A 22,530-nucleotide genomic window follows, 5' to 3' on the forward strand; every position below is an offset into this window, starting at 1 on the left:
CAGCCCAGAAAAATAAATAGAAAAGTGTTGCAAATATAGTTTATAGACCTTGATATACAATTTCCCTTAAATGATTCAACTGATACCTCAGCCTTCTTTTGAGGCTCTAATCTACTAATTTGCATGAAAACATTGGGAGGCAATTGCAGTGGATATAAAGCTGATGCATGAAACAGACAAACCAATTCCCTAATGCTTGAGCTGTGGATTAAATTCAACATGATACAGCATGATACAACACTATTTTACACATTAAAATTGATCCAAGGGTTGACATATCAGATTAGAAAGTATTCCAATTTTGTATAATTACAGTTCTTAAACTTGAGGGAGAAAATTTTGATGAGGGCTATTTTGAAGCACAAGGTTTGGAAACATGATCTCCTAATGGCTGTTCCTGTTGAGCCAGGACCTCCTTACCTTCATGATTTCTATGCGCAGTCCAGCACAACCAATCCTACCAGCTCGCTGCACACATTTCAAGGGGTTAGCAATATGCATGTATTACAACTAGCCTGCAGTTCTTAAAGGCAGTCAGACTCTCTTGAATGGAAGGAGATTGCTACTAGCTGTAAATGCTGCAATTGGAGAAGAGGAAAAGGGAAAACACAAGTCCCTGCAGTTCACAGGTAAGGTATTGTATGCATTGGTCAAGAAGGAGAATACAATGGTGGATACCATATTTCTGTCAGGGACTGTTAGGTGCACAGAAGGACTTTGAGGACCATCTTTCAAAGGGAACGGGGCAGATGGCCAGAGATGCCAACTTTTGATGTCTGTCACCAACAAGATGGAAGCAGTGGCAGAAGATGTCAAAAAAAATCTGGAATTAAGAATCTACTGATGACCATGAAACCATTGTTGGTTGTTGAAAAAACCCAGCTGGTCCACTAATATTCTTCAGGGAAGGAAATCTGCCATTCCCACCTGGACTGGTCTATATGTGAATTCAGACCCACAGCAATGTGGTTGACTCTCAATTGCCCTCTGAAATGGCCAGCAAGCCATTCAGTTTTACCAATCACTACAAAAGCCTCAAAGAAATGAAACCGGATGCATCACCTGGCATCGACCTAGGCACCAGAAGACAATGGCAGAAACAGCCTTATTAATGCTGCCAAGTCCTCCTTACTAACGTCTGGGGGTTAGTGCCAAAGTTGAGAGAACCATATCGTAGACTAATTAAAGAACAATCCGACACAGTCATACTCACAGAATCATACCTTACAGACAATGGTGTGATTCTATCCATCACCATTACCATCACCATCCCTGGATATGTCCTGGCCCACCGGCAGGACAGACCTGTCAGAGTTGGTGGCACAGTGGTATACAGTTGGGAGGGAATTGCTCTGGGAGTCCTCAACATTGACTCTGGACTCCATGAAGTCTCATGTCTTTAGGTAAAACATAGGCAAAGAATGGTCCTGCTGAATACCACGGACAATCCTCCCTCGGCTGATGAATCCGTACGTTGAACAACACTTAGAGAAAGCACTGAGGGTGGCAAGGGCATAAAATACTCTGGGTGGGGATCTCAATATCTACTACTAAGAGTGGGTCGGTAGCAGCACTACAGATCCTAAAGGACATAGCTGCTAGACTAGGTCTGCGACAGGTGGTGAGGGAACCAAGAGGGAAAAACATACTTCACCACATCCTTACCAATCTGCCAGCTGCAGATGCATCTGCCCATGACAGTATCGGTAAGAGTGACTACTTCACATTCCTAGTGGAGATGAAATCCCGCCTTCACATTGAAAATAACCTCCATCATGTTGGGTGGCGCTATCGCCGTGCTAAATGGGGCAGACATCAAATAGATCTAGCAACTTAAGACTGGGCACCCATGAAATGCTGTGGGCCATCAATAGCAGCAGGATTGAACTTCAGCATAATTTGTAGCCTCATGGCCGGGCATATCTCTCACACAACCATTATCATCAAGCCAAGGGATTGAACCCTGGTTCAATGGAAAGTGCAGGAGGGCATGCCAGGAGCAGCACCAGACATACCTGAAAATGAGGTGTCAACCTGGTGAAACCTCAAACAGGATTACTTGCATGCCAAACAGCGTTGGCAGCAAGTGATAGAGCTAAGCAATCCCACAACCAACGGATCAGATCTAAGCTCTGCAATCCTGCTGCATCCAGTCATGAATATTGGTAGACAATTAAACAACTCACTGGAGAAGGAGGCTCCACAAATATTCCCAGCTTCAATAATGCAACATCCCAGCACATCAGTGCAAAAGGTATGGCTAAAGCTTTCACAGCAATCTTCAACCAGACACGCCGAGTGGATAATCCATCTTGGCCTCCTCCAGTGGTCCCTAGCATTACAGGTATCAGTCTTCAGCCATTTCGTTTCACTCCATATGATATCAAGAAATGGTTGGAGACACTGGATACTACAAAAACTATGGGCCTTGACAACATTCCAGCAATAATACTGAAGACTTGTGCTCCAGAACTTACTACTCCACTAGCCAAGCTGTTCCAATACAGTTACAACACTGGTTTATTTGTGAAAAATTACTCAAGTATGTCCTGTACATAAAAAGCAGAACAAATCCAACTCTGCCAATTACTGCCCCATCAATCTACTCTCAATCATCAGTAAAGTGATGGAAGGGGTCATCAACAGTGCTGTCAAACAGCATCTGCTCAGCAACAACCTGCTCAGTGATGCCCAGAGGTTCAAGAAGGGAGCTCACCACCACCTTCTCAAGGGCAACTAGGGCAACCATTAAAAGCTGGCCAGCCAGCAATGCGCACATCCCACAAATGAATTAAAAAGAAAAACTTCACACAGATCGTCAAGGTCAGTGAATTTATGAGCACATGGCATCCCATACCAACCTCACCATCACCTCTCACACTGTCACATTCCCATCAGTCATCCAGCAGCAGTGCCTGGCAATCAGCATTCACCCCAAACATTCAGATATTCCACCTCAGCCTCACATGATGCTAACCTCATCTCTTGCTGTCTCCACATACTTGCAACTATTAAGCAAAGGCAGGCGTATCACTGGAACACAATGCAACACAATCATCAATGTACTGGAGTTCGTTGCTGATGTTTATTGTGGGATTTTAACAAATGGGATTTGCTGCTGAGTGTGCCTCAGAAGCATGCTATTGCAAATAAAGGAATTTGTCTGATGGAAACTGAAGTTTGAGCAGAGGATTTTTCTCAGCCTGTCTGAAGAGGTTCTGCTTGCTTCCTACTTTATCTCCTGCCGAGGTGACCACTGGATTCCCGGAAGCAAACAGTAAGCTACCATGAAACAGGACACCAACTCATGAATGAACTGAATGGCTTCCTTAAGTGATCCAGGTGTCAGAAACTTTGCTTTAATCCAGTGATGTGTTTTTGTTCTACATCTCATCATGTGTTGTAGTGTTTTGAAAGACATATATATATATAAAATTTTCATTTAAAGCTACCATTAAGAATAACACCATTAGATAGGGTTGCATGAATGTTGAGGCACAGAAAATCTCTTTGAATAAAGGCAGCCATTATTGTAGCTAATGTACTTCTATATTCTGGTTTGCCAATACTTGTCCCTCAGTCCCAAGAATCTTATAGTCAGGTGGCGCATGTGAGTCATTTGGTACAACAGTTATTTTCTGGTAATCTGTAAGACATCAAGATAGTGGGAATGTTGACATCTTGACTTCTGCAAGGATAGTGGGCACCCAACAATATGCTGTGCTGTGAATGGCTGCATACCAAGTGGTTATTAATTAAGTGGTAGCCCTTGAGGTCCTGTACCTCAGGTATACAAGGAGGAGTGTAGAATCATGTGTGTGTTGTTGATGATGACCTGTACTATTGGGACTCCTAGTAGCCTGACAAACAAATGTCCTTTAATCTTGCTTCTCTCTGCTGAGGTAGAAATAGCTCATGATGCAGATGATTACCGTGGAAAAAGATATGAAAGATATAGAATGTAGGGAAATAGATGGTGACATCTTGCAAAATGTCCAGATTACAGAGGAGGAAGTGCTGGATGTCTTGAAACGCATAAAGGTGGATAAATCCCCAGGATCTGACCAGGTGTACCCTAGAACTCTGAGGGAAGCTAGGGAAGTGATTGGTGGGCCTCTTGCTGAGATATTTGTATCATCGATAGTCACAGGTGAGGTGCCGAAGGACTAGAGGTTGGCTAATATGGTGGCACTGTTTAAGAAGGGTGGTAAGGTCAAGCCAGGGAACTATAGACCAGTGAACCTGATGTCGGTGGTGGGCAAGTTGTTGGAGGGAATCCTGAGGGACATGATGTACATGTATTTGGAAAGGCAAGGACTGATTAGGGATAGTCAACATGGCTTTGTGCATGGGAAATCATATCTCACAAACTTGATTGAGTTTTTTGAAGAAGTAACAAAGAGGATTGGTAAGGGCAGAGCTTAGATGTGATCTAAATGGACTTCAGTAAGGCGTTCGTCAAGGTTCCCCATGGGAGACTGGTTAGCAAGGTTAGATCTCATGGAATACAGAGAGAACTAGCCATTTGGATACAGAACTGGCTCAAAGGTGAAAGAGAGAGGGTGGTGGTGGAGAGTTGTTTTCCAGACTGGAGGCCTGTGACCAGTGGAGTGCCACAAGGATCAGTGCTGGGTCCTCTACTTTTTGTCATCTATATAAATGATTTGGATGTGAGTATAAGAGATAATGTTAGTAAGTTTGCAGATAACACCAAAATTGGAGGTGTAGTGGACAGCAAAGAGGGTTACCTCAGATTACAACAGGATCTTGACCAGATGGGCCAATGGGCAGAGAAGTGGCAGATGGAGTTTAACTCAGATAAATGCGAGGTGCTGCATTTTGGGAAAGCAAAGCAGAGCAGGACTTATACACTTAATGGTAAGGTCCTAGGGAGTGTTGCTGAACAAAGAGACCTTGGAGTGCACGTTCATAGCTCCTTGAAAGTGGAGTTGCAGGTAGATAGGATAGTGAAGAAGGTGCTTTCTCTTATTGGTCAGAGTATTGAGTACAGGAGTTGGGAGGTCAGGTTGCGGCCGTACAGGACATTGGTTAGGCCACTGCTAGAATATTGCATGCAATTCTAGTTTCCTTCCTATCAGAAAGATGCTATGAAACTTGAAAGGGTTCAGAAAAGATTTACAAAGATGTTGCCAGGGTTGGAGGATTTGAGCTATAGGGAGAGGCTGAATAGGCTGGTGCTGTTTTCCCTGGAGCGTTGGAGGCTGAGGAGTGACCTTTATAGAGGTTTACAAAATCTTGAGGGGCATGGATAGGATAAATAAAAAAAGTCTTTTCCCTGGAGTTAGGAAACTAGAGGGAATAGATTTAGGGTGAGAAGGGAAAGATATAAAAGAGACCTAAGGGGCAACGTTTTCACACAGAAAGTGGTACGTGTGTGGAATGAGCTGCCAGAGGAAGTGGTGGAGAGTTGTACAATTGCAACATTTAAAATGTATTTGGATGGGTATATGAATAGGAAGGGTTTGGAGGGATATGGGCCAGGTGCTGGCAGGTGGGACTAGATTCGGTTGGGATATCTGGTCGGCATGGACGCGTTAGACCAAAGGGTCTGTTTCCAAGCTGTACATCTCTATGACTCTATGACCGCAGTCACCTTCCAAATTCATCAAGGGATGGTATAATGGGAGATTCAGGATATGTTGCTGTTCTTGTCTGTAAGGGGGAAGTCATAGAGTCACAGAATCATAGAGTCATAGAGATTTTCAGCACAGAAACTGACCCTTTGGTCCAACCCATCCATGCTGACCAGATATCCCAACCCATTCTAGTCCCAATGCCAGCACTTGACCTATATCCTCTATACCCTTCCTTTGCCTTTTAAGTGTTGGAATGGGACCAGCATCCACCACTTCCTTTCACAGCTGTTTCCATACACGGACCACCCTCTGCGTGCAAAAACTTGCACCTTTGGTCCCTTTTAAATCTTTCCCCTCTCACCCTAAACCTATGCCCTCTAGTTCTCCCCCACCCCAGGGAAAAAACTTTGTCTAATTATCCCAAGCATGCCCCTCATGATATTCTAAACCTTTATACGGTCACCCTTCAGCCTCTGATGCTCCAGGAAAAACAGCCCCAGCATATTCAGCTTCTCCCTATAGCTCAAACCCTCCAACCCTAGCGACATCCTTGAAAATCTTTTCTGAACCCTTCCAAGTTTCACAACATCCTTCCAATAGCAAGGAGACCAGAATTCTTGCGATTGATTTATTTTCACTCTTACTAATAAGGCAACCATTCCCCCCATTCTACCTATCTTCTTGATAGGATGTATCTCCTCGAATATTCAGCTGTCAATCCTGATCCCCTTGCAACCATGTCTCTGTGATGCCCACCACGTCATACCTGCCAATTTCAATTTGCGCCACAAGCTCATTTACCTTATTCCTTATACGACATACATTCAGATGTAACATTTTCAGTCCTGCATTAAACGTCCCTCCTCTCCATGTCATTTGTTTGTCCAGTGTGCTTGAAGTTTGATTGCTTACCCTTTCAATACACTCTGTCCTATTTGTGTCTGTGCTGGAGATTTTAATAAACTCTCCTGAATTCTGCACTCTTACCTCCTTTTTTAATTCAAGTTTTCTAATTTCCCCTATAACTGAAACCCCACCCCAAACCTAAAAATGTGTAAGTCATGTGCAAGTTTCCAGGTTGTGTAACACAATTCTGAAGATAGTCATAGTCATTCTGTCACTACATGCACTGCTCCTGGGTTAGGTGGAGGCTTTCAAGAAATCTTTGCTGGATGTAATTCTCATGGATTTTCCTGTCTCTGGAGCCTTTTCACATTTTCTCGATCATGTTGCAGACCCAAAAGCACTATGAGCCCTACCTCAGGTAGAGATGGGACAGCAGATCAGCTGGTCTTTCCAAATACAGATAGCAGCTAATCACTAAACCTTCAAAAAACAAACCACTGCACTTGCACAAACTTTCTCAATACAACAGAGGTAAGTCAAAAGCACCTCAACAATCGGATTGCTTCTGTTGTTGAACACTGGTGTAGTCGAGAGTATCAGTGCATGTGTTTATTGAACCTGCGAGGAGAAAGTGAGGTCTGCAGATGCTGGAGATCAAAGTTGAAACTTTATTGCTGGAACAGCACAGCAGGTCAGGCAGCATCCAGGGAACAGGAGATTCGACGTTTCGGGCACAGGCCCTTCTTCAGGCCCATTCCTGAAGAAGGGCCTGTGCCCGAAACGTCGAATCTCCTGTTCCCTGGATGCTGCCTGACCTGCTGTGCTGTTCCAGCAATAAAGTTTCAACTTTATTGAACCTGCACAGATCGAGTTCGTGAAATATGTTTTCAACATGGGACATACAGGAAATGGTCAGTAGGGTTACCCTCTCCACTGTATTGTTTCACAGCTTCCATTGCTCTAGCACCAACAATGGTATGGCCCTCCAAGTCATAGTCTACAATTTATGGAAAAACAATCAGGATCTGTTTGAAATTAGTCTTGATTCCTTGTAGACATATCAGTTCATTTAGTTAGATTGTCCTGAGACCTTCACTTTTAACAAATTAAAAAGTGAATCCTAAGATCAATTTCTTTGCCTTCATTTTTATTCATTGCCCTTCCCTTTAATTTTCTCTCTCTAAAAAGTTACGTTCTTGTACTACAAAAATACAATTTTATTTTGCCTGTGTTGCAACCAGATGAGGAGGGGGCATGTCTCAGCTGTATTTTTTAAAATCTCTTTCCAGTCATTTTCAATAAATGTCATAATTTTGCTTTCCTTTTTTAGCATGTCGCTATCACATTCCAAATAAACTTCATTAACCAGAGCAAGAGTTAAGGAGTTCAAATTCCAAAGTTTTCTCAATTGCGAGAAAGTGGAGCTTTATTGCTCCAAAGGAAATGTGACAACAAAAACACACAGATAAAGGGAAATGAGGAGAAGTATCTGATATAGATAGGAAGGAGAAGGCGGTTGAAATGTAGTGGGTTTTTTTTGGAGTACTGTATTTGAGTTGCAAGAGTGAAACTGAGTCCCAGTGGTTTAGCTGTTGTTATATTTCCTCTTGAGTGCTGAAGCTGACAAGAGATCCTTGACAACTCAGTGAAGGATTGTTATTTCAATTTGCTTTTGCAGTGAACACTCTTTGAGCTTAACGTTGAGATTGAGAGAATCTCTTTTCTTCCAAAAATGTACTGTAAAAATTCATTTCAATTCAAATTTTCACATAATTTGCAATATAATTCAACATGTATGTGACACTCATTATGATTGTTACAGACTTATTATTTACCAACACATTCCATGACAGGAATACAGCAGAAAGCACAAAAAAAGTTTCAGATTAGAAGTTACAGAAACTTCAATAGATATAAAATTATTTTCTGTACACCATGTTCCTCTCTGAGGTGCTTCAATGCATTTTCAATGCCCTTGCTTCTTTGTAAGGCTTGAGGTTGAGATTGAGAGAGAGATTCATCCAGGTCTTGCTCACTAATCCATTTTTCCATGTCTCTGCTAGCTCAGAAGCAATTGTTGATAAATGTTTATCCATATATCCCTGAGTCTGCTTATTATTTTCCCAAGCTCAATATTCTGCAGACAGCCTTTCAGCTCAATGTGGAGTGATGCAGTTTAGACAGTATAGAGCTGAAAATGTGTTGCTGGAAAAGCGCAGCCGGTCAGGCAGCACCCAAGGAGCAGGACAATCGACGTATGATAGAGCTTGTAAGAAGGCCTATGGTGTATTAGCGTTCATTAGCAGAGGGATTGAATTCAAGAGTTGTGAAGTGATGTTGCAACTGTACAGGACTTTGGTTAGGCCACATTTGGAGTACTGTGTGCAGTTCTGGTCGCCTCACTTTAGGAAAGATGTGGAAGCTTTGGAGAGGGTGCAGAGAAGATTTACCAGGATGTTGCCTGGAATGGAGAATAGGTCGTACGAGGATAGGTTGAGAGTGCTAGGCCTTTTCTCGTTGGAACGGCGAAGGATGAGGGGTGACTTGATAGAGGTTTATAAGATGATCAGAGGAATAGATACAGTAGACAGTCAGAAACTTTTACCCCGGGTACAACAGAGTGTTACAAGGGGACATAAATTTAAGGTGAAGGGTGGAAGGTATAGGGGAGATGTCAAGGGTAGGTTCTTTACCCAGAGAGTGGTGGGGGCATGGAATGCGCTGCCTGTGGGAGTGGTAGAGTCAGAATCTTTGGTGACCTTTAAGCGGCAATTGGATAGGTACATGGATGGGTGCTTAAGCTAGGACAAATGTTCGGCACAACATCGTGGGCTGAAGGGCCTGTTCTGTGCTGTATTGTTATATGTTCTATGTTCTATGTTTCAGGCCTGAGCCCTTCTTCAGGAATGAGGAAAGTGTGCCAAGCAGGCTAAGATAAAAGGTAGGGAGGAGGGACTTGGGGAAGGGGCATTGGAAATGCGGTAGGTGGAAGGAGGTTAAGGTGAGCGTGAATAGGTGAGGGTGATAGGCCGGAGTGGGGGTGGGGGCGGAGACGTCAGGAAGAAGATTGCAGGTTAGGAAGGTGGTGCTGAGTTCAAGGGTTGGAACTGAGACAAGGTTGGGGGAGGGGAAATGAGGAAACTGGAGAAGTCTGAGCCTGAAACATTAATTCTCCTGCTCCTTGAATGCTGCCTGACCAGCTGTGCTTTTCCAGCAACACATTTTCAGCCCTGATCTCCAGCATCTGCAGTCCTCACTTTCTCCTAGACAGTATAGACACAAGATAAGAGAGGACAATAGTAATGTGGAAAATGAGGGTCACAGAATGGCAGGAAGTGACAGAGAGAAAAAAGTTCTTAGAAATCCACAAGCAGTCAAGACTAGATGTTACAATGGTAACAAAAAGACAAAACTACATTGTGATGGACAAAGTAAATGAATTGATAAAACACTTTGAAATAAATAAATATGATCTGATAGCCAGGATGTAGACTGAGTTCTGGATTATGAGAAACATATGGCATTCAAGAAGAATAGGAAACTAGATAAAATGGAGGGGTAGCACTGTTAATCAAGCATGACATTTTTGTAATAGTTAGAGATTACACTGGTTCCGCAGATTAGGATGTCGAATCAGTTCAGGTGGAAATAAGAAAAATTCAGAGGAAAGAAGTCTTAAGTGGGAGTGGTCTACAGACTCCCTAACAGTATCCACAATATAGGACAATATATAAGAAAAACTATTGATTACTTGTAATAGGGGAACAGCAGTAATCATGAGTAACTTCAATTTGGACATTAACTGGGAGAAGCAGATTGACAGTAATAGCCTGGATGATGAGTTCACAGAATGCATTCAAGATAGTTTCTTAGTCCAGATCATTCTGGAATAGACCAGAGAGCAGGTTCTATTAGATTTGGTATTGCATAATGTTATGACTCACTCAGGAAAGTGCATTGAATCTCAAACACCACTACACCCAGGGTCACCACAAAGTTATGTTTTAATCAAAGTTCACAAAGTTCCTAATTTATGTGCCTGCTGGAATCAAGTCCACAGAAAATACTAAGCAGTTTCCCACACTTACCAAGTACTGTACTTATTACAAGTAAGTAAATTCTAATCACAAGTAAACAGCTATTAACTATCAACATACGGTTTACTAAATAAAACTTGAATCACCTTCTTAAAACCTGTATACATGCACACAAACAAACAGAGATAAACAAAACAAAAAATGGGTTTATGGGTGGAAGGGAAAAAAACTGGATACCACAGTTCAATAGCACCAAACCCCAGTAATCATTCCTTTTGGTTGCCAGGACTTTCTATTCTTCAATCTGCTTTCTCCATTTTCTTTCATTTCCCTGCAGTAGCCACAGGGCAATTGGTACAGTAATTACAAAGTCTCTTAGTTACTGGTCAGATGCAAAATAATGGGTTGAGAAAGTAATTGGTTTTCTTCATGTTTCAGTTTTACTGCAGAGAGTGACGCACACAAAACCTACCCTTCCAGCAGTCTGAGAACTTTTTTCAGTATCGTTCACATCCACAAGTTATTCAGCTAACTGTTGAAAGACCTGTTGCACCCAGGATTGGCCACAATTGCACAAAATCAATCAGCTACCTGTTGCCAGCCAAAATGCACCTGGACACACATCCCAGTGCCATTCTATCCAGAGACGTTCTCCCCCATTGCTAGAACAAAGCAGCAAAGTGAATACTACACACAATGAGTTTCAGAGATTCGTTTTCAAAAGTGCAGCAATAAATCCACTTAATCCAATCTATTTTAGTCCAAAATTGAAAATACAGAAAAAGTAAAATTACACAGACTTTATGAATAATATGACAGGATTAATTAATGGCTTCAGAGTAATAGTATCCCTAGATTGTAGCAACCACACTATGATTAAATTTACATTCAGTTTGAAAGGGAGAAGATTGGGTCTAAGACTGTTGTGTTAAACTTAAATAGGACTAACTGTATAGGCATGAAAGCTGAGCTAACTGAACTGTTTTAGCACATAGGACTGGGGACAGACCAATAGAGACACATTGGCATGTATTTAAGGGAATATTTCAGAATACTCAGAGTAAGTACATGCCAACTATAAATGGAAATTCTAAATAGAGAACCCTGTTATGGACTAGGCCAGACCCCTCAAAACATTTTTAAGCAGGTAACCCAGACTGTAACTCTGCTATTTGTTTAGCTAGGTGTATAGTGGATATTCCTGGAATAAATGAGCTGGTTTGACTGCCAAGTTTTAAACAAACAAAATTTAATTATAAAACTATGGAATGAAACACAAAGAACAGAATACCGGTTAACTTATCCTATCTAAAGCCGACTTACTGATGCTGTTCCGAAAATACTTGTGACAGTTCCAATACACACATCCCTTAGTACAAACAGTAAACAATGGCATAGGTAACTTACAGTTTCAAATGATAAGGGCAGAAGGAGAAATAGAAGGCTTCCAGTTTTTCCTGTGACTCTTACTCAACTTCCTTCCCAACTAAATTGAACTGCACAGCTACAGAGCTTGCCATGCCCCCTTAGCTATACCAGATTTTTCAAAAGACCTTTCAAACTTTTGGCCTGAAGCACTATCTGTTCTGATAAACAACAAGGCCCCAATGAACCATTCAAACATTAGACATGATGGAGCCTGGCCAATTATCGCCTCGCTGAAAAAAAACTCAAGGGCAAAACAGCCTTGTGCCAGACCAGCATTGTGACAACCCACCATCCATGGCTAACTGAAGAAGTTGGAAAAGCCTCAAACTTAAGGAATAAAGCATATGACTGTGCAAAAATGTGTGGGAGATTAGCCGATTGGTCAGAATGTACAGGGCAGCAGAGAATGATTGAAAGGTTAATCAGAAGGACAAATACAACATTTCAGACAAATCTAGCTAACAATATATAAAAGCAGTTGCAAGTGTTTTACAGATTTTTAAAAAGGAAAGCAGTCAGGAAAGTGTCTGTTGGTTCTCTAAAGAGTGAGAATGGGGAGTTACTTGTAGATAATCAAGAAACAGTAGTTGAAATTAACACTTTTTTTTCTGTCTTCACAGGGGATACAAAACAGTTCTATGAAAGTTGTAAATCAAGAGGTGGAAAGGAAAGAGGAACACAGTGAAATTACAATCATGAAGGAAGTGTTATTAAATAAACTGATGGATCTGTGGGCTGACAAAACTCTTGGTCAAGATGGACTTCACCCGAGGATCTTAAAAAGGTGATCAATGAGTTAGCTCCTCAAAGTTTCATTCTGAGTTGCTGTCCTTTATCATGACAGGAATTGAATGTAAAAGTAAGATGTCATGCTTCAATTATTCAGGACATGAATGCGATCACATCTTGATTATTACGTGCAGTTTTGTTCTTCTTGCTTAAAGAAGGATGTAAATGTATTGAAGGTGGTTCTGTGAAGGGTTATTAATTGAGACCAGGGTTTTCTTTTGGGGATGTATTGGATACGCGGGGCTTGCTTTCATTGGAGTTTAGAAGAATGAGCGCAGATTTTATTGAAGTGTATAAGATCCTGAAAGGTGTTAAGAAGGATGTGGAAAGGATGTTTCCACTTGTGGATCAGTCTAGAATTAGGGGCACTTTTTTAATATTCTCGGATGCCCTTTTAGGACAGAGTTCAGGAGAATGTAATTCCTTTTATGTGATTATCTGTCTTAGAAGGAGGTGGAAGTAGTGCCATTTTCTTTAAGACAGAGTAGGTAGAATTTTATGAGACAAGGAAATCAAAAGTTATTGAAGGTAGACGGTAATATGAAATTCGAAATACAACAGATCAGCCATGACTGTTTCACAACTACTGACTTTTTTAGAGATAGTGTTGCTGAACAAAGAGACCTTGGAGTGCAGGTTCATAGTTCCTTGAAAGTAGTGTCACAGGTAGATAGGATAGTGAAGAAGGCATTTGGTATGCTATCCTTTATTGGAGAGAGTATTGAGTATAGGAGTTGGGAGGTCATGTTGCAGCTGTACAGGACGTTGGTTAGGCCACTTTGGAATATTGCGTGCAATTCTCGTCTCCTTCCTATTGGAAGGAAGTTGTGAAACTTGAAAGAGTTCAGAAGAGATGTACAAGAACGTTGCCAGGGTTGGAGGATTTGAGCCATATGGAGAGGTTGAATAGAGATGGAAATGTGTTTCTGGAGAAGGGCTAATGCCCGAAACGTCGATTCTCCTGTTCCCTAGATGCTGCCTGACCTGCTGCGCTTCTCCAGCAACACATTTCCATCTCTGATCTCCAGCATCTGCAGACCTCATTTTCTCTTCGGAGAGGTTGAATAGGCTAGGTCTGTTTTCCCTGGAGCATCGGAGGCTGAGGGTTGGCCTGAGAGAAGTTTATAAAAGCATGAGGGGCATAGATAGGATAAATAGATCAAGTCTTTTTCCTGGGGTCGGGGAGTCCAGAACTATAAGGCATACATTTAGGGTGAGAGAGGAAAGATACAAAAGAGACATAAGGGGCAACTTTTTCACGCAGATGGTGGTGCGTGTATGGAATGAGCTGCCGAGGAAGTGATGGAGGCTGGTACAATTGCAACATTTAAAGGCATCTAGATGGATATATGAATAGGGAGGATTTGGAGGGATATGGGCCAAGTACTGGCAATTGGAACTAGATTAGTTTGGGATATCTGGTCAGCATGGACGGGTGGGACCAAAGGTTCTGTTTCAGTGCTGTACATCTCTATGACTCTTTGACTATATAATACAAATTTATCTTTTCTCTTTATACACACTGACAAACCTGCTTTTTATTTGCATAGCTTTCTATTCCTTTGCTAAATTACAAGTATATTGGTCTCTGACTATACACCATTCCCCTAAAGCAATGTTTGTCCATATGAAAACTTTCTGAACTTGGTCAAGTAAAACCATACAACTTCGAGCCCTATGCTTGGAGCAGTGCTGTCAGAGATAATTCGACAGCCATAACTCTATCAAGGCAGGGCAAGGATATATTTTGATTTGCAATAAGTGCACATGCAAGCATTACCAGGAATAAGTGTTGTCCCTCCTCTATGGCATCAATGTAAAGTCAGAGGCAAAAATACTTTGCACAACTACTAGGCGGGATGTTTCCAGATTATGTGAAATTGGAGTTGATTTGCCACAAATCCATTTTAAAATGATCAACTAGTGATTGATTACCTATGGAAAACAGTTCATTCTCTGAAATTGTTATTGCTAGAAGACATATTTTACAGAGGAACTTCGATTATCTGATTATCGATTATCCCAATTTCGGATTATCCAAAGAAGATTTCAAGGTCCCGCAAAAACGTTATATGAAAGAGGTAAGTGTATTTGATTTACCTATACTGAAGAACATGTGAAAACACTGGCAAGAACAAAGAAACACGAGTGGCTCAAACATCAGCAACTGGATATTTTTTAGGTAAAGGTTGTTACACAGACCTTTGCAAAGGTAAGTGTTTTACAGTATTACCATCACTTTACTGGGCTGTTCATTGAACAAAAAGGCCGAGAATGTAAACGTATGCGAGAGGCGATGCTTCTGTCTTCCTTTCACAGGACTGAGTTCCCAGAAACTGACAAAAGTTGTTGCAATCATCGAAGCTGTTCAGGAACTTGTTTAATGCTGTCTTCACCACTCTTTGCCAAATGCTAACTACTGCTGCATTTTTAAAAACGTTTTCTCATGTTATCATTACTTTATTTTGTTCATCATGTGAAATATGTGTCTTCTTGCGCTCAACACATTAAAATTATAGATTTAAATAAATTCTCCAGTAGAGCACAGCATTAGATCACCATGGTTTCCCTTGTTTAAGGTAAAATCGATTATCTGAATAATCAATTGTCCAAACAAAATAGTGCCCACCCATCTCGTTTGGATAATCAAGGTTCCTCTATATATGAAGTTGAATTTCTAACAACTCATACGACCTTTTTATAATGATCAGTTTTGGCATCACACTTGCTCTTGTCAGATACCAAATAAGAAAATAAGCAATTACTGGAAATCCATCATTCACAGCTACATCAGCTGCCAACTCCAATGAAACATAAATTCATTGTACCTCTAGGTTCACTTCATTGCCATTTAATCTGACAGTTCTAGTTTCATGCACAGATTACATCATCTTTCTTTCAACCCGTGCTAGCGACTAAGCAAGTTCCAAGTCAGAGACTGTAAAGAAAGATGATAAATTTTTATTTAAATGGTGTTTTGCACAACCATCAGAATAGCCCAAAGTGCTTTACAACCAACTAATTACTCCTGAAGTGCGGTCACTGTTGCTGGAAAGATAGCAACTGATTTTTGCATAACCAGTAATATGGTAATGATCAGCTAATCTGTTTTAGTGATGTTGATTCCGGAATAAATATTGACCAGGTGGTTTGAGAGAACTTCCTGCTTATTTTAAATATAATACCATGGGATCTTTTAAATCCATCAAAGGGCTAGATTGAGGGTCAATTTAAAGGCTCATTTGAATGACAATGCACTGCAGCTTCAATCTAGATTTTGTGATCAAGCCTCTGAATTGTTCCATTCTTAAAGTAGGGAACTTTCCTACAGTAACAGCCTTTTTCCAATGAGAACATTCAGTCATTAACTTAAATACAACACTTTAGATGCTTAGAAGAGTGAGGAAGCACGAGGTGATCCGAGGAGAAAATGCTTTATGAATGAGTGCTAAATCAGAATATTGTTGTGGGTGGGGTCTCTCTGGTAAGTATTTCTCCAGCTGTAATTTGGATTAACAACCAGACTTCAATTTAGAACTTGGAATGAGCAAGTTCATAAGAAACTGAGTTGGTGGCAGTGATGGTTATCTGTCAATCAGCTGCAAGTGGTTGCTAAAATAGATATTAGATTAGAATCCCTACAGTGTGGAAACAGGCCCTTCGCCCAACAAGTCCACACCAACCCTCTGAAGAGTAACCCAGCCTCCTCTGAATAATGCCCCAAACACCATGGACAATTTAGCATGGCCATTTCACCTGGCCTGCACATCTTTGGACTGAGAGAGGAAACTGGAGCACCCAGAGGAAACCCACACAGACCCGGGAGAACCTGCAAACTCCACACAGACAGCCATCCAAGGCTAGAATTGAACCTGGGACCCTGGCACTGTGAGACAGCAGTGCTGACCACTGAGCCACCATGCCACCCATAATTGTTGCAGAAAACAAATTTAGAAGTTGCAGCTAGGGTGTGAGACATCAGCTCTCTATAACAGTAGACAGTTTTTATTACAAGTGAGGAAGTACAGAGTGATGGAGAGTTAAAATACCTGTGAATGGAGTGCTAAGTCACAAATTTTGGTTCAGAGGAGGAAGAAGGTGCTAGTTTTTCTATCTTTTTCTAACCTGTAGTAGCTGTTGAGTGTACTTTTGTATACAGGCTTGGAGACTATAACATGCTCTCATATTAACAAACTAAATTAATAACTAATGGACAAATTTGGGGCAGATGTCTTTATGAATGGAACCAAATACAGATTTTGAGGATAAGGATCCATCAGTCATGGTTCACAAAGGAACAAACAACATAGGTCAAACTAGAAATTATATTTTGCTGAGTATGTTTGAGGACATGAGGTTCAAATTAAAGCACAGAACCTCAAAGGTGATCTTTCTTTTTACCTAAACCATGCTCCAGTTGGCACAGGGTCAAGTGAATCAGGGAATTAAACACGTGACTCAGAGAGTCATGTGGGAAATAAGGGTTTTGATTGATGGTCTTTAATTGTGACATGCAACATTTTGAAGGAGCCTGAAGAGTAGACTCTACGAGATTGTTTACTCCACTGGGAAATTTAGAACGTGGGGACATTGTCTCAAGATAACAGGCAATCTTTGAAGAGTGAGTTGATGAGAATTGTTTTCATTCCTTCATTCAATGCAATCATGACTGATCTTCAGCGTCAACTCCACTTACCTGCCTATTCGCTATATCTCTTCATTCCCTAAAAGACTAAAAACACTCTATTTATCCCAGCCATAAGTACATTAAAATCTATTTATTCCAGTCATAAATATATTAAAAGCAGGAGCAACCACAATCCTCTGGGGTAGACAATTCCGAAGATTCACAATCTTCTGAATGAAGAACATTTGATTTCATAAGCAAAATGTTTAGCTGTCTTCATGGATTTTTTTGTTGGTTTTGCAATCCATTCAACCTGGCATCAAATTGGGGTGTGCGCTTCCTGAGCTCCAAATTTTAAAAGTACCTTTACTCATCAGAAAATTCAAGAAGGTGTCTTGAATCTTCATATTATAATGATAATTTCATTGAGTCAAAAGGATGAACACGAAGATTAACCTGTAATTTAACTCTGACATTCACATTACACGATGGCCAATGAAATAAGGATAAGGGATATACAACATGCTGCTTTGTTATAAATTAATACTGTTTATGTCAATATTAAATTCAACAGTTGTCAATCTAACACTTAGTGGAATACAAAGTCCATAGTTTAACTAAAAATTTTTACCTGCTAGATCCATGAAAATGGGCTCAGGTGCAGTAGGACTGACCAGGGTCAAACTTGTTACTTGAACGTTGGGAGTTTTGGGATCTGCAAGAGGTAAACATTCATCAGAACAGGCTTAAGTCAGTGGTCTTTACATGCAGCTGAGTACTGAATCTTAAAAGTGGAATCACAATGGTTCGAGACATGAGTTGACTATGGTGGATTAGAAAATGTTACAGGGAGGATTGACAGTGGACAGGCAATGGCAAACATTCAAAGAGTGAATGGGTGAGCTAAAAACATTGTTTATTTCTATCTGCTGGAAGAGTACAAAGAAAACAGTAGTCAAAGCATGGCTTATGAGGGAAGCTAGAGATCGTATTAGATGTAAAACAGAGGCATACAAATTGGCAAGAAAATAACAATAGATCTGAGGATTGGAAGCAGTTTGGAAGTCAGAAAAGAAGAATCACAGGATTGTTAAAGAAGGGGAGAGTAAGTTTGCAGCGACCATAGAACTGACTGTAATACTTTCTATAGGTATGTAAACAGAAAAGATTGATGAAAACTAATGTCGACCTCTTACAGTCAGAAACTGCGGAATTTATAATGAGGAACAAAGAAATGATTGACAAACTAAATTCATACTTTGCCTCTGCGTTCACAAAGGAGGACATGAATAATGGACTGGATATGATGGGAATGTCAGGCTCAGACAAAGGAAGAAACTGAAGCTAATCTGTATTAGTAGAGAAATGGTAATGGAGAAATTGATGGGATTGAATGCTAATAAATCTCAGGGCCTGACCAACTATATCCCAGAGCACTAAAGGAGGTGGTCCTAGGAAGAGTGAGTACATTGGCAGTCATCTTCCAAGATTCATTAGACTCTGGAACAGTTCCTAGAGATTGAAGACTAGCTTATTTAACCCCACTAATTAAAAAGAGAGGTAGAGAGAAATCAGTGAGTCTGATGTTTATAGTGGAGAGCATGCTAGTCTCCATGATCAAGGATTTTATTTCAGACCATTTTGAAAACAGTGTTAGAATTAGACATAGTCAGCAGGAATTACAAAAGGGAAATCATGCTTGATATATTTACTGGAATTCTTCAAGGATGTAACTAGTGGAGTTGATCAGGAGCAGAATATAAGAATTAGGAGCTTGAGTAGGCTGGCCGGCCCTTCAAGCCTGCTCCGCCATTCAATAAGATCATGGCTAATCTGTTTGTGGACTCGGCTCCACTTACCCGCTTTTTCACCATTTGTTTTAATTCCTTTAAGTTTCAAAAAAATATTTACCTCAGCTTTAAAAGTGATTACTGTAGTAGCGTCAACTACTTCCCTGGGCAGGGAATTCCAAAGAATAACAACCCTCTGGGTGAAGAAGTTCCTTCTCAGTTCAGTTCTAAACCTGTTTCCTCTAATCTTGAGGCCATGCCCTCTCGTCCTAGTGGAAACATCCTATCTATTTCTATTTTATCGATTCCCTTCATAATTTTATATGTTTCTATAAGATTCCCCTCATTCTTCTGAATTCAAATGAATATAATCCGAATCTACTCAGCCTCTCCTCATAGCAAACCCTCTCAACTCTGGAATCAACCTCTTCTGCGCCCCGTCCAGTGTCTGTATATCCTTTCTTAAGTAAGGAGACCAAATCTGTATGCAGAACTCCAGGTATGGCCTCACCAGCACCTTGTACATCTGTAACATTACTTCTCTACTTTTAAACTCAATCCCTTTAAAAATGAAGGACAAAATTCCATTTGCCTTCCTAATTACTTGTTGTACCTGCAGACTAACCTTCTATGATTCATGCACAAGGACACCCATGTCCCTGTGCAAATCAGCATACTGCAACTTTTTACCATTCAAATAATAATCCATTTTGCTGTTACTCCTACCAAAATGTATGAGTTCACATTTACTAACATTGTATTCCATCTGCCAGACCTTTGCCCACTCACTCAATGTATCTATGTTCCTCTGCAAAGTTACTCAGTCCTCTGCAAACTTTGTTCTGCCATTTATCTTAATGTCATCAGCAAATTTTGACACGATACACGTGGGCCCCAACTCCAAATCATTGATATGAATTATAAATAATTGTGATCCCTGGGGCACACCACTAGTAACTGCTTTATTATGAACTTTATTTCCGCTTTCAGAAGACTTTCCCAAAGTCCAAAGTAAGAGATTAATGTGGAAAATTAAAGCAGATATGTTGGGGGTAATGTATTGAGGTGAATAGAATGTTAGTAGCAGACAGGAAACAAACAGTGGGAATAAATTGGTCTTTTTCTGAATGGCAAGAAGTCATTAGAGAGATACAACAGGCTCGGTTCTGGGATCCCAGCTATTCACAATGTGTGTTCATGATTTAGATGAGGGAACTGGATGTAACATCAAAAAAATTTGCAGATGGCACAGAGCTGCATGAAAGGGTGAACTGTGAGGAAGGTTCATGATTTGGACAGGTTGAGTGAGTGGCCAAATGCATGGCAGATGCAGCATAATGTGGATACATGCAAAGTTATCCACTTTGGTTGCAAAAATAAGCAGGCAGATTATTATTTGAAAGTTGAGAGAGTGAAATGTTCAATGAAACATGTGTGTCCTCATGCAGCATTCACTGAAAGTAAGCATGTCAGTACAGCAGGCAGTAAAGAATGCAAACTATATGCTGGCCTTCATAGCAAGAGGATTCAAATACATGAACAAGTATGTCATGCTGCAATTATACAAGACATTGGTGAAGCCACACCTGGAATATTTTGTACAGTTTTAGTTTCTCCTTATAGAGTCATACAGCATGCAACAGATCCTTCGGTTCAACTCATCCATGTCGACATAGTCCCATTCTAATCTGACCTGGTCCCAATTTTCAGCATATGGCCCATATCCCTCTAAACCTTACATATTTATATAGCCATTTAGAAGCCTTTTAATTATACTGCCCCCTCCACCACTTCCTCTGGCAGCTCTGTGTGAAAACGTAACCCTCAGCTACACCTGACGAATCTGTTAGAGTTCGTTGTGGAGGTAGCTAGCAAGTTAGACAAAAGAGAGACAGTAGATGTAATCTATTTGGATTCCTCGAAGGCCGTTGACAAGGTGCCACACAGGAGGCTGCTAAATAAGATAAAAGCCCATGGTGCTAGAGACAAGGCACTGGCATGGATAAAGGTTTAGCTGACTGTCAGAAGACAGAAAGTAGAGATTAAGGGTTTTTTTTCAGGATGGCAACTGGTAACAAGTGGAATTCCACAGGGGTCAGTGCTGGTGCCACAACTATTCACATTACACATTAATGATCTGGACAAAGGAACTGAGGGCATTGTTGTTACATTTACAGATGACACAAAGATAGGTGAAGGAACAAGTAATGGTGTGGAAGTGGGGACGCTACAAAATGACTTGGACATGCTAGGAGAGTGGGCTAAGAAGTGGTAGATGGAATTTAATATGGGAAAGGGTGAGGTTATGCACTTTGGTCAGAAGAATAGAGACTTGGACTATTTTTTAAGTGAGGAAAGATTTCAGAAATCAGAAGCACAAAGGGATTTGGAAGTCCTAGTTCAAGATTCTTTTAAAGTTAGCATGTAGGTTCAGTTGGCAATTAGGAAGGCTAATGCAATATTTGCATGCGATTCAAATGCACTAGAATACAGGAGCAGCAATGTACTGCTGAGAATCTGGTTAGACTGCATTTGGAATATTGTGAGCAGGTTTGGGTCTGGTATCTAAGGAAGAATGTACTGACATTGGAGGGGATCCTAAGGAAAGATGTTCTTACTTTGGACAAAATGCAGCAAAAGTTTACCAGATTGATTCCTGGGATGGTCGGACTGACATACGAGGAGAGAATGTGTCGGTTAGGATTGTATTCACTGGATTGCATAGAAACCTATAAAATTATAACAGGACTAGATAGGTTTCATGAGGGAAAGATGTTTCCTATAATAAGGGAGTCCAAAATCAGGGATAATTGTTAAAGGATAAATGGGAAGACTCTTAGGATTGAGATGAGGAGAAACCTCTTCTCCGAGAGAGTTGGAAGCCTTTGGAAATCATTACCACAGAGAGTGGTTGAAGCCAAACCATTAAATGTTTTCAATAAGGAGATACAAAGAACAAAGAACATTTACAGCCCAGGAACAGGCCCTTAGGCCCTTCCAGCCTGAGCCAATCCAAATCTACTGTCTAAACCTGTCGCCCAATTCCTAAGCATCTGTATCCCTCTGCTCCCCACCTACTCATGCATCTTTCCAGATGCATCTTAAATGAATCTACCGTGCCTGCCTCTACCACCTCTGCTGGCAACGCATTCCAAATGCCCACCACCCTCTCAGTGAAGTACTTGACTCGTGTATCCCCCTTAAACCTTCCACATCTCACCTTGAAAGCGTGACCTCTCATTATTGAATCCTTCATCCTGTGAAAAAGCTTGTCTCTATCCACCCTGTCTATACCCTTCATGATTTTGTAAACTTCAATCGGGTCCCCCCTCAATCTCCTTTTTTCAAATGAAAATAAACCTAACATACTCAATCTCTCTTCACAGCTGGCACCTTCCACACCAGGCAACAACTTT

At 40.9% G+C, this 22,530-nt stretch overlaps 1 protein-coding gene across 1 annotated transcript in view; it reads right to left on the bottom strand.

Annotated features, from left to right (window-relative positions):
* arhgdig (Rho GDP dissociation inhibitor (GDI) gamma) overlaps positions 1-22,530 on the bottom strand; it is a 59,697-nt gene that overhangs the window by 19,407 nt on the left and 17,760 nt on the right. Inside the window, exon 3 of the mRNA XM_043711560.1 lies at positions 17,956-18,039. Within this exon, the coding sequence (XP_043567495.1) occupies positions 17,956-18,039 (84 nt within the window). The remainder of the gene's footprint in view (positions 1-17,955; positions 18,040-22,530) is intronic.

Source organism: Chiloscyllium plagiosum, chromosome 21 (genome assembly GCF_004010195.1).
Source record: "Chiloscyllium plagiosum isolate BGI_BamShark_2017 chromosome 21, ASM401019v2, whole genome shotgun sequence".
Lineage (NCBI taxonomy): Eukaryota > Metazoa > Chordata > Chondrichthyes > Orectolobiformes > Hemiscylliidae > Chiloscyllium > Chiloscyllium plagiosum.